Source organism: Danio aesculapii, chromosome 23 (assembly GCF_903798145.1).
Source record: "Danio aesculapii chromosome 23, fDanAes4.1, whole genome shotgun sequence".
In the NCBI taxonomy this organism is placed as follows: domain Eukaryota; kingdom Metazoa; phylum Chordata; class Actinopteri; order Cypriniformes; family Danionidae; genus Danio; species Danio aesculapii.
In genome coordinates, this window is record NC_079457.1 from 22,137,464 (window position 1) to 22,150,495 (window position 13,032).

A 13,032-nucleotide genomic window follows, 5' to 3' on the forward strand; every position below is an offset into this window, starting at 1 on the left:
TTTTTATTTTTTTAAATCACATTGTAAAACCTGGTCTAAATAGATCAAAATAACATACAAAGCGCTATAAGCTCTTTATTTATTAATCTTAAAGGAACTTAAAAAATAATAATAATTATTTATATGTGTAGTTTATAATCCAAAAGAGAATTATGTGCAATCTAAAAATTTAATTTACAATTTAAAAAATGTAATTAATTAATAAAAATAAATAAATAAAAATGGATCTACATTATTATGTGCTGTTCCGTTTTTTTATATAGCCAAGTATATTTCTCTGCAATTACACTGGGCAAAGTTCACCAACGTTTGGACACTATGGGATTTGAGTTGCTGCATCTCTGCTCTGTTGCCCTCCTCCTGTGTATTTTGAAAGCAGCGAATATAAAAGGTAAATTTGTTATTTGTCAGTTATTTCATTTTAGTCATTATAAATCATTGAATCTACAAAACCTACATGTAATGGCATGCTTCACTGAGTTTTTTAAAGAACAATTGAAAATACTGTGAAAAACAGATAGGAAATATGTTTTATATTTTACTTGATGGAACACAAAGGAATAAATAAAATGATGAATTTGAAGGGAAATTGCTTATTATATAAATACACTGTAAAAAAAGTCTGTTATTTATTTTTTTATAAAACGTAAAATAACACGTTAAAAGACAGAAATTTTGTGTAAAATAACAGACATTAAATGACAGAAATTTACCATATCATAACAGACGTTAAATGACAGAAATTTACAGTAAAATAACAGACGTTAAATCACAGAAATTTGCAATAAAATAACATACGTTAAATGACAGAAATTTACTATAAAATAACAGACGTTAAATGACAGAAATTTACAATGAAATAACAGATGTTAAATGACAGAAATTTACTGTAAAATAACAGACGTTAAATGACAGAAATTTACAATGAAATAACAGATGTTAAATGACAGAAATTTACTGTAAAATAACAGACGTTAAATGACAGAAAATTACAATAAAATAACAGATGTTAAATCACAGAAATTTACAGTAAAATAACAGACGTTAAATGACAGAAATTTACCATAAAATAACAGACGTTAAATGACAGAAATTTACAGTAAAATAACAGACGTTAAATGACAGAAAATTACAATAAAATAACAGATGTTAAATCACAGAAATTTACAGTAAAATAACAGACGTTAAATGACAGAAATTTACCATAAAATAACAGACGTTAAATGACAGAAATTTACAGTAAAATAACAGACATTAAATGACAGAAAATTACAATAAAATAACAGATGTTAAATCACAGAAATTTACAGTAAAATAACAGACGTTAAATGACAGAAATTTACCATAAAATAACAGACGTTAAATGACAGAAATTTACAGTAAAATAACAGACGTTAAATGACAGAAATTTACAATAAAATAACAGACGTTAAATGACAGAAAATTACAATCAAATAACAGATATTAAATGACAGAAATTTACAATAAAATAACAGATGTTAATGACAGAAATTTACACTAAAATAACAGACGTTAAATGACAGAAATTTACAATAAAATAACAGACGTTAAATGACAGAAATTTACCATAAAATAACAGACGTTAAATGACAGAAATTTACCATAAAATAATAGATGTTAAATGACAGAAATTTACGGTAAAATAACAGATGTTAATGACAGAAATTTACAATTAAATAACAGACGTTAAATGACAGAAATTTACAGTAAAATAACAGACGTTAAATCACAGAAATTTGCAGTAAAATAACATACGTTAAATGACAGAAATTTACTATAAAATAACAGACGTTAAATGACAGAAATTTACAATGAAATAACAGATGTTAAATGACAGAAATTTACTGTAAAATAACAGACGTTAAATGACAGAAAATTACAATAAAATAACAGATGTTAAATGACAGAAATTTACAATAAAATAACAGACGTTAAATGACAGAAATTTACCATAAAATAACAGACGTTAAATGACAGAAATTTACAGTAAAATAACAGACGTTAAATGACAGAAAATTACAATAAAATAACAGACGTTAAATGACAGAAATTTACCATAAAATAACAGATGTTAAATGACAGAAATTTACAATAAAATAACAGATGTTAAATGACAGAAATTTACAATAAAATAACAGACGTTAAATGACAGAAATTTACCATAAAATAACAGACGTTAAATGACAGAAATTTACCATAAAATAACAGATGTTAAATGACAGAAATTTACAATAAAATAACAGATGTTAAATGACAGAAATTTACAATAAAATAACAGATGTTAATGACAGAAATTTACACTAAAATAACAGACGTTAAATGACAGAAATTTACAATAAAATAACAGACGTTAAATGACAGAAATTTACCATAAAATAACAGACGTTAAATGACAGAAATTTACCATAAAATAACAGACGTTAAATGACAGAAATTTACAGTAAAATAACAGACGTTAAATAACAGAAAATTACAATAAAATGACAGATGTTAAATGACAGAAATTTACAATAAAATAACAGATGTTAATGACAGAAATTTACAATAAAATAATAGATGTTAAATGACAGAAATTTACGGTAAAATAACAGATGTTAATGACAGAAATTTACCATAAAATAACAGACGTTAAATGACAGAAATTTACCATAAAATAACAGACGTTAAATGACAGAAATTTACAGTAAAATAACAGACGTTAAATAACAGAAAATTACAATAAAATGACAGATGTTAAATGACAGAAATTTACACTAAAATAACAGACGTTAAATGACAGAAATTTACAATAAAATAATAGATGTTAAATGACAGAAATTTACGGTAAAATAACAGATGTTAATGACAGAAATTTACAATTAAATAACAGACGTTAAATGACAGAAATTTACAGTAAAATAACAGACGTTAAATGACAGAAATTTACAGTAAAATAACAGATGTTAATGACAGAAATTTACAGTAAAATAACAGACGTTAAATGACAGAAATTTACAGTAAAATAACAGACGTTAAATGACAAAAATTTACAGTAAAATAACAGGCGTTAAATGACAGAAATTTACCGGAAATATAAATTTAAGGAAATTTTTGTCTTTTTTATTATTTTATGGTAAATTTCTGTTATTTAACTTTATTTTTTTATGTTTTTTTCTGGCACCCCAGCTAAATAACAGATTTTTTTACAGATATACATGAGGGATAAGACAGCATTTTGTTATACCGAATATTTTCATAAACAAGCTCTCACTTGCTATCTTTTCGGCTTAGTCCAAAGGACTATCAGGGGTCACCACAGCGGAATGAACCGCCAATTACTCTGACATATGTTTTATGCACCTGATGCCCTTCCAGCTGCAACCAAGCACAGGGAAAACCCCACACACCCCATAAACCTCTTATTTACACACACACACTCATAAACTACTGTGGGAAAAAGCATTACAATCACGAACACAGAAAGAACATGCAAACTCCACACAGAACAATGCTAACCACTGAGACACCATGCTGCCTTATAAAAAAACAAAAACTAACAAAACTGACAAGCAAAATTCTCCACTAAATGTAAGATACAGATTTTACACAAGGCAAAGACTAAAACAATGATGGTGTCATGTATATATGCCATTTTTTATCTCTCTGAACAGCAAAATGTTCCCCAACAAAATGTTGCTAGTATTTTCTTGTAATACTGAATCAGATTATTACTGTATGATTTGTTTTTATCTCCACAGGAGAGTGTACACTGCCTTCTTTTGAATCAAGGAATGTTGCCTTATCAAGATATTATAGTCCAGGTCATATTTTCCCAGATGGATCTGCTTTAACATTTGAGTGCTTTTCTGGGCACAAACCAGTTGATTCAAGAGCAACTAAGTCAATTACTTGTATGCAAAACCAGTGGACAAATCTGGGGCTCAGTTGCACAAGTATGTACTGCCAGTAGCTACAATAAAATATGACTTTTTCAAATAGCGTACAACAATAGGCATTTTAACAATATTTAAATAACTCATATACTGTAGAGGTCTACCCTAATAATGGTTGAAAAAAAAACATGTAGTAAAAAATCTTGATGACCACAAATAAATGATTTGCTACACTAACCAGTTTATATGCTCTTTGTAAAACTGTGGATATACAAATGTGTAGATTTTGTTATTGATGCAAGACACATTGCAGCATCACACATTTCCTCTTAACCTTTTAACAGACGTCGTAACTTCCTGCTTGACCTTATTTTGCATACCAGGGTATTAAATGGAAGTTAAATGGTTAAATAAATGTCATAAACAATACCACTCAAAAGTTTGAAATCAGTAAGATTTTTAAAGAAGCCTTTTCTGCTCACCAAGGCTGCATCACCGCATTATTTGCTAAAAGAAATACAGTGAGAACTGTAACTTACAATTTTTACTTTGCATTAAAAGATGACAAAGCTACAATAACAGCATTTATTTTTATAAATATTTTGTATATTATACATATATTGTTGTCTTTGCTGTCACTCTCGATCTTTAATTAATAAAAAGAAAGCACATTTTTAATGGTACTTTTGAATGTACTGTATTACAGTTTATGAATCAACACAAAAGACACTGAAGACTGGAGTAATAAAGCTGAAACTTGAGCTTTAAATCAAAGCAATAAATAAAATGTATTAAAACTACACACAATAAAAAAACAAGAATTTTGATTATTTTAAATTGTAATTTTACAGTTTTACTAAAGTATTTTTCATTAAATAAATGAGGAACAGGTTCTTTCAAAAAGTACAACAAATCTTCTGATGGATAAGCTTCTGACCAGTGTATGTATTATTCTCCTAAGCCAAAATCTGTAGTCTTTAAGGCATGTTTTCTGACAGCCAAATAATTAGCAGTGCAATTAAATAGTTCTTCTAATAATATATCTTATATTTTCTTGCAAACCCAAAACTTGCAACTACCTTGCACTTGGTGATGTATGTATTATAAATTGTGCAGGTGCTTAATATATTGTATCAATTACAGGGAAATCCTGTGGAAGCCAGAATTTGTAAATGGGAGATATGAAATTACTGGACTTTTGTTTGGTGCCAAAATTAAACCAATTTGTAACACAGGGTAAGTCAGAAGATTAAAATGAATTATACTGTAATTTGCTGTTTAGGAATTAAACTGTCTGTTGTCTTTAATTGTTTGATAAGAAAGGAATATTTACTTTCAGATACATGTTAGTTGGCAATGGATTAAGTCAAAGAGTGTGCCAAGATGGAGGATGGGATGGCAGAGATCCAGTCTGTGAATGTGAGTTATTTCAAAAATTTGAAAACATTCAGAGGCACTTTGGATCAGTATAAAATGATGTGCTCTCCTATGTGTTGCACCCAAAATGAATTTTGTGTTGTTGTTTTTTCTATTCAGTCGTGAAATGTGCTGCACCACCAACAATAGAAAATAGACGTCTTCTAGATGAGCCTTTGAAAAGTTATGAATATTCACACACCGTAACCTACAGATGTAATTCTGGGTTTAGTCTTTATGGAAGTCCAAACCTTCATTGTTCTGATGATGGGACCTTTAAACCTGATCCACCCAAATGTTTTGGGTATAGGTTGTGGCTGAAATAGGAATAAAAGAAATACATGACACCTTAAAGAGTAAATTAGTAATTAGTAAAAAAAACAAATGGCCATCATATACTATATTATTTATTTAATTATTAATATTTCTTGTGTTCATCATTATAGAGCATTGTCGTCTACCTGATTTTGGAAGAAAAGTCACTTTAACAGAGCAATTCAGATCCAAAAACCTTTTCCCACATGGATCCAAAGTAACATTTAAGTGCATCAGTGGACATGAGCCAGTTGATTCAACAGCATCTAATTCAGTTACTTGTGATAAAACCAAATAGACAAAACTGCACCTGACATGCAAAGGTAAGCACTATCATAAAATTTAGTTTCATATTATTGTCGCCGAGCGGCGTGGTGGCGCAGTGGGTAGCGCTGTCGCCTCAAAGCAAGAAGGTCACTGGTTTGACCTTGGGTCAGTTGGCATTTCTGTGTGGAGTTCTCCATGTTCGTGTGGGTTTCTTCCGGGTGCTCCAGTTTCCCCCATAAGTCCAAAGACATGCGCTATAGGTAAATTGCTAAATTGTCCGTAGTCTATGTGTGTAAATGAGTGTATGGGTGTTTCCCAGTGATGGTTTGCAGCTGGAAGGCCATCCGATGCGTGAAACATATGCTGTATAAGTTGACGGTTTGTTCCGATGTGGCGAGCCCTGATTAATAAAGGGACTAAGCTGAAAAGAATAAATATATATATATATATATATATATATATATATATATATATATATATATATATATATATATATATATATATATATATATATATATATATATATACATACATACATACATACATACATATACAGGGCTTGACATTAACTTTTTTGATCACCAGCGACTGTGGCTAGTAGTTTTCCATCATTACTAGCCACTCGTTATTTTCACTATCCACAATTTTGTTGTAGGGAAACTATATTTTATATGCATAAATATGACTTTGACATGCTAAAATTATTTAATTTAGATTTTAGATTTTAGACTTCTTATTCATTTCACTTTTGTGTGTCGTGTATGAGCTTTCTCAATGTACATGAGCAAATGGGTCATGGTTTCATAGTGTCGTGTTACAATTAGTTTTTATTTCACAAGACTTTTCAGAGCTCAAAATTAAGGATTTATCAAATTAATCTCTGACAAATTTTAAATGTGTCAAAACAAGCAAAATAAAGCTGGATACTTTTTATTTAACAAAACATTTCTTGAAAAAATAAAATAAAAATAAACAATTGACATAAAAAAAATGTTATTGTCATCTATCTAAAACTATGCACAGTAATCTGTCCTGGCTAAAGGTCCCAGATCACTATTAGCTACACATAAATGGGGAGTTAATCTCCCATTTAAGCAATGTTATTGTAAAAAAATATAATTAAAACATATTAAAAAAAATAACTGTAAGCAAAAGAAAACAGGTGAAAAACATACCATGTGTGATGATGAAAGGATGATCTCACGCACAAGGTTAACGTTTGGCCAATTAATAATCTGTTCAAATAATGGTAAAAGCGAAAGCAACTGGCGCTGCTTACAAAAAGACAAATCTGGAGGTCTTGAAAGCAGCAAGACTGTGGGAGCACGAGCATAACTTTTTCTCTCGTCTATTTGAAAGAGGACTGATTACACCGGTTGTGTTTATAGGCACGGGTGCTCCACGCAAGGAAACGGGAGCGATTTAACCAATCACACACATCACATCAGCTGTTAGTGCGAATTATCATCCTCTTATTCGATATTCACCTTCTTTCTTTTGCTCGTGCAGACACAATTAGTTTTGTCTGTCATGCTGCTTCTGGATTCTAAAATTGTATTTGCACGCATATTGGGCCTAATATAAACATTATTTTTAACCAGCCAAAGTGGCTAGTGGGAGTGTCTGTTTAACCCACCACAGGTGAAATCTACATGGATTTGGCGAGTTTAGGCGGGTGTTTGTTTCAAGCCCTGTATATATGTGTGTGTATATATATATAGATAGATAGATAGATAGATAGATAGATAGATAGATAGATAGATAGATAGATAGATAGATAGATAGATAGATAGATAGATAGATAGATAGATAGATAGATAGATAGATAGATAGATAGATAGAGAGAGAGAGAGAGAGAGAGAGAGAGAGAGAGAGTTGAAGTCAGATTAATAGCCCCCCTGTTTATTTTTTTCCCCAATTTCTGTTTAACAGAGAGAAGATTTTTTTTCAACACATTTCTAAACATAATAGTTTTAATAACTCATTTCTAATAACTGATTTATTTTATCTTTGCCATGATGACAATAAATAATATTTGACTAGATATTTTTCAAGACACTTCTATACAGCTTAAAGTGACATTTAAAGGCTTAACTATGTTAATTAGGTTAACTAGGCAAGTTAGGGTAATTAGGCAAGTTAAGGGTTTGTTCTGTAGACCAGTGTTTCCCAACCCTGTTCCTGGAGGCACACTAACTGTACATATTTTGAATGTCTCCCTTATCTGACCCATTAACTTCAGGTTTTGGAGTCTCTTGTGATGAGTTGATTCAGGTGTGTTTGATTAGGGAGAGGTTGAAAATGTGTACTGTTGGTGTGCCTTCAGGAACAGGGTTGGGAAACACTGCTGTAGACTATTGAAAAAAAATTGCTTAAAGTGGCTAATAATTTTGACCTTAAAATGGTTCATAAAAAATTAAAACTGCTTTTATTCTTGCCGAAATAAACAAATAAGACTTTCTCCAGAAGAGAAAATATTATCAGAGATGCTGTCAAAATTTCTTTGCTCTGTTAAACATAATTTGGGAAATATTAAAAAATTTAAAAAAAAAATTAAAATAGGGGCTAATAATTCTGACTTCAACTGTATATATATATATATATATATATATATATATATATATATATATATATATATATATATATATATATATATATATATATAATGGCTTCATATCTGTTGATGTGTCTTAATAATAAAAGGTCCTATAAAAGTTTTCCATTTAACACACTTGCTACATAAAGTCTATAAAGGCTGTGAATGTTAGGACGGTACTTTAGTGAAACCATTGTTGGGTAAGTTAGTTAAAAAAAAAAGCAATTAATTAGTAATTAATCATATTTAAATTATTTCTCTAATTACTTTGTCTGAAAAGTAACTTTTTTACTCAATTACTAATTTAATTACTTGACCTAGTAATAAATCTCAACACATAGACAATAGAAATTGTCAAACAAGACCTTTTAACTAAAAGATTTTATAAAAATAACACAAGTTATAAACAACAAAACAGAAAATGTTTCAAATGAATGACGTAACATATTCATACATACCATATATTGACACATTTCTAAAACATTTCATTGTTTCTTAAGCATTAGCGATTGACAAATCTATTATTTATATGTAAAATGTAATCTTCTTTAGTTATAAGAAGATTACATAGAATTATTGTCAAAATATATTTATACAACAAAAAATACAATTACTATGCTTCTCTGAATTCTGAGAGAGAGAAAGATAGAGAGAGAGAACTGTTGAATTTATATAAAATATTTAAGGTAAGGCCACAGCTCTGCATAGTTTAGCTCCAACCACCTCCTTCTTCCAACCTTCCAACTCGCACCTTCCTAAAAGTCTCTAGTTGTCTTCAACAGTTTGATTAGTTGGATCAGCTGTGTTTGATTACGGTTGGAGCAAAACTGTGCAGAGCAGCGGCCCTCTAGGAATTCAGTTCGAGCTCTATGCTTTAGAAGATTTAGAATACAGTACACAAGTCCATCAACCTTTTTAAATATAATTGCTAGTGATCTTTGCTTTGTTAGTAACAGATTATATTGAACTTAAAGACATTAAACATAATCATTTGTCACAATCTACTCTAGTTGTTCAATTACAGTGTTATAATGCAATAGCATTACAATGAATACAGGTATCAATATCTACTGAGCACAATACAGAAAGATATGTGACTCTTTTGCTCATGTGACTTATATTATACTCAAATAAATCAATACATGTTTTGTTAATCTGTTCCATTTAAAGTCATTTAATAGTAATGCCTATGATTGTTATTACTCAGAGTAATCTCTATAAGCACCCATTCACAAGAATAGCTATTTACAATAATTGTGTTTCTTGTTTTTGTTCTTTTGCTTTAGCGACAAAGCCTCAACCACCTCCAGTCATAGAAAATGGGAAAATAGAAGCTGTCATTTACAAATGTAACAGTGGCTTTTTTCTGAATGGAAGTTCAATGCTTCTTTTTTCAGAGGATGGGACGTTTGAACAAGATCCACCAATATGTTTGAGTAAGTATAATGCCACTGAAAAGAAATGATCTATTTGTCTTTATTGTGACGTGTACTTTTTAGACGTTGTGGATAAAACGTGTTGTGATTTTACCTAGTCCTTTTCCTTGTTTAAGTCAGACGGGTGTCACATTTGAAATGTAAAATATTGCAATTTAAGACAGATTTTAAAGTTCTTATTTGCTATATGTTCTTCAGATTTCCAATTCATCAAATTTATTTGCAGTAAAGTTGCCTTTGTAGAGCATTACATTACCCTCTCATTAATAAAGGTTCTTTATTGGCGTTGATGAACCCTTCAGAAATCCTTGGGACCTTTCATCCCACAAAACATTTTTTGCAATGGAAAAAAAAATGTTATTCACACATTAAAAAAAAATATGTTTTTAAGAACATTTTAGAAAAGGGTCCTTTGTGGAACCAAAAAAAAAAGATCAAGACCCTTTATTTCTTCTGACCCTTGAATTTTAAAGTAGTATCATATTTCTACAAAGTAAATTTGTTTTTTTTTACACTTGGGTATACTTAAAGGGCACATAGGTTACCCCTTTTTTCATATTTAATATAAGTCTTTTATGTCCCCAGAATGTATCTGTAAAGTTTCAGCTTAAAACACCCATCAGATTATTTATTATAGCTGTTTGAAGTGTCTATATTATTAAGTTTTTCCTTTATTTATTTATTTAAAAAGTTTTTGCTGTTTTTTTGTAATGGCCCTTTAAGGCTAGTCCTCCCTGCCCACCGTTCCCACACACACACACACACAGAAAGAGAGAGAGAGAGAGAGAGAGAGAGACAGCGAATTAAGCTTTGCACTCGTTTTGCACGCATATGTGACATGATACTGTAAATATCCACTGGTGTATGGATATCTCTTATATTAATGTACAAAATAAACCTGATTTAACGTCCACAAACCGCGATTGAAGCGTCTTCCTTTATAATTGTTCTGACACGCAGCTGTGCTAATGAAGTGAATCGCTGTAATTCATTACACACGTGCTCTGTTTTAAAACATTTTAAACTTGTGAAACTCACTCTTGATCACGTTTGATGATGATTGATGATTCTAGCGAACTGAACACACCTTTTATTCCCGGCTGCTTTGTGCTCGTCCTCTCTATTATGACATGTTAATGCTGTCAATCAATATTGGTGGGCAGGGGGACCGCACTCCTACGTAAAGTTGCGGTCGATCTGAAAACCGCTTCAATTAGTCCACCGTTTTTATGTTGTTAAATTTGAAAAAAAAGGACTGGGTGTGTTTATTTCACCCCAATATGACAGTTTATACACTATACTTACACACATTTCTGTCCAAACAGCTTGAAAAGTAGATTTTTTTACCATAGGTGCCCTTTAAAGTGTAACTGTGTATTTTACTGTTACTGACCATGAAAAATTCCTCTTTCTTCAGCAGGATCTCTCTGAGCCTGGAAATGCCTTGGAAGGCAAAGGCAAATTCAATGCGTTCATGAGTCCAGTTTTATCCATACTCTAATATATACAAGCCAAGGGAGTATGGACTGAAATCACAGATCAATATAATTGCTTTAAACAAGTCTACATTTTAAAATTAATATTACCACAAATTAACACTGTTTATAATAATTTATTAGGTCATGTTTTACCATTACCTTAACTCTCAGCTTAATGACATTTACTTAGTAAATTTAAATTTAAATAATTAACTAAATTAATTGTTATATAATTGTGAGAGATCTGTATATCTATCATGTAAGGGTTTTGCTTCCAAAACATGTAAATTATGGAAAAGCTTCCATAACTTTGCAATATAAAAAAATAATAATAATTATATATATATTTAAATAAATATATATATATATATATATATATATATATATATATATATATATATATATATATATATATATATATATATATATGTATATATGTATGTATATATATATATATATATATATATATATATATATATATATATATATATATATATATATATATATATATATATATATATATATATATATATATATATATATATATATATATATATATATATTATAACCCCCCACCCCTGAAAATTTGTAATTATTTTTAAAAATATTTCATAAGTGCTGTTTAATGGAGAGAAGTTTATTTTCAAAACATTTCTAAACACAATTTTGCAAAACAACTTTGCAAAATACTATTCAGGTTAACTAGATAATATATATATATAGAATATATATAGAATATATATAGAATATATATATATATATATATATATATATATATATATATATATATATATATATATATATATATATATATATATATATATATATATATATATATATATGTTTATTTTATTTTATTTATCTTGATGACTATCTTGTCTTCTATTCTTGCTGTTCAAATCCAGTTCAAACATCTGCACATTCAGTGTTATATGAACAGTATTGTGTATATATCTGTGTATCTTGAAGCCAATGTGGAATCTAAATTCATAAAAGGAAATGTTTTGTGATCAATAAAGTGCTTTTGTATATAGCTACATTTAATTTTTAAACTCTGTCATTAGTTACTGACTGATGTAACCTGAGATGTGTCTTCCTGATATCATGAATATGTGTATTCATATAGCCTGATGGCCAAAGATTACATATGTACCTGCTCTTCATTTGTTGGTGTTTTTTTGTCTATATTGAAAGCTTCTGATTTGTCAGTAGAAAGTGTGCAAACTTTCTTGGCCTTGTGGCAAATAAAGAGACTGCTGGTTTTGTTGATATAAGATTTTGTAAAAGATTCCATGATTTTTTTTCTTTTTGAAAATGTAATATTGGTATCAATGCTTCATTATTATATGATAAAATGCGTTTGTAAAACTTTTTGATGTCTACCAGAAATGTTATGTCAAAAAAGCCACTGCTACACAAGAATGTGACTGTAGTTTTAAATAATTAAGCGCTCTGACAAAGTCATTGCAAAGTCTTTTCTTTCACAATGTTAACATTTGACTAAAATCAAGCTCAAAAAAATTCAATTACAAGACTATATATATTTATAGATTTAACCATCAAATTTTGTTTTAGATATTTCTATATATTCTGGGGCAGCACGATGGCGCATTGAGTAGCGCTGTTGCCTC

The 13,032-nt window shown here is 29.4% G+C and overlaps 1 protein-coding gene across 1 annotated transcript; it reads left to right on the forward strand.

Annotated features, from left to right (window-relative positions):
- The first annotated feature begins 318 nt into the window (after positions 1–318).
- rca2.2 (regulator of complement activation group 2 gene 2) lies at positions 319–9,952 on the forward strand. The gene is given in 8 exon segments (XM_056449610.1): positions 319–391; positions 3,759–3,953; positions 5,037–5,048; positions 5,051–5,129; positions 5,233–5,312; positions 5,430–5,619; positions 5,667–5,947; positions 9,774–9,952. Coding segments are annotated over 8 exon segments (1,089 nt in total).
- The last annotated feature ends 3,080 nt before the right edge of the window (positions 9,953–13,032 follow it).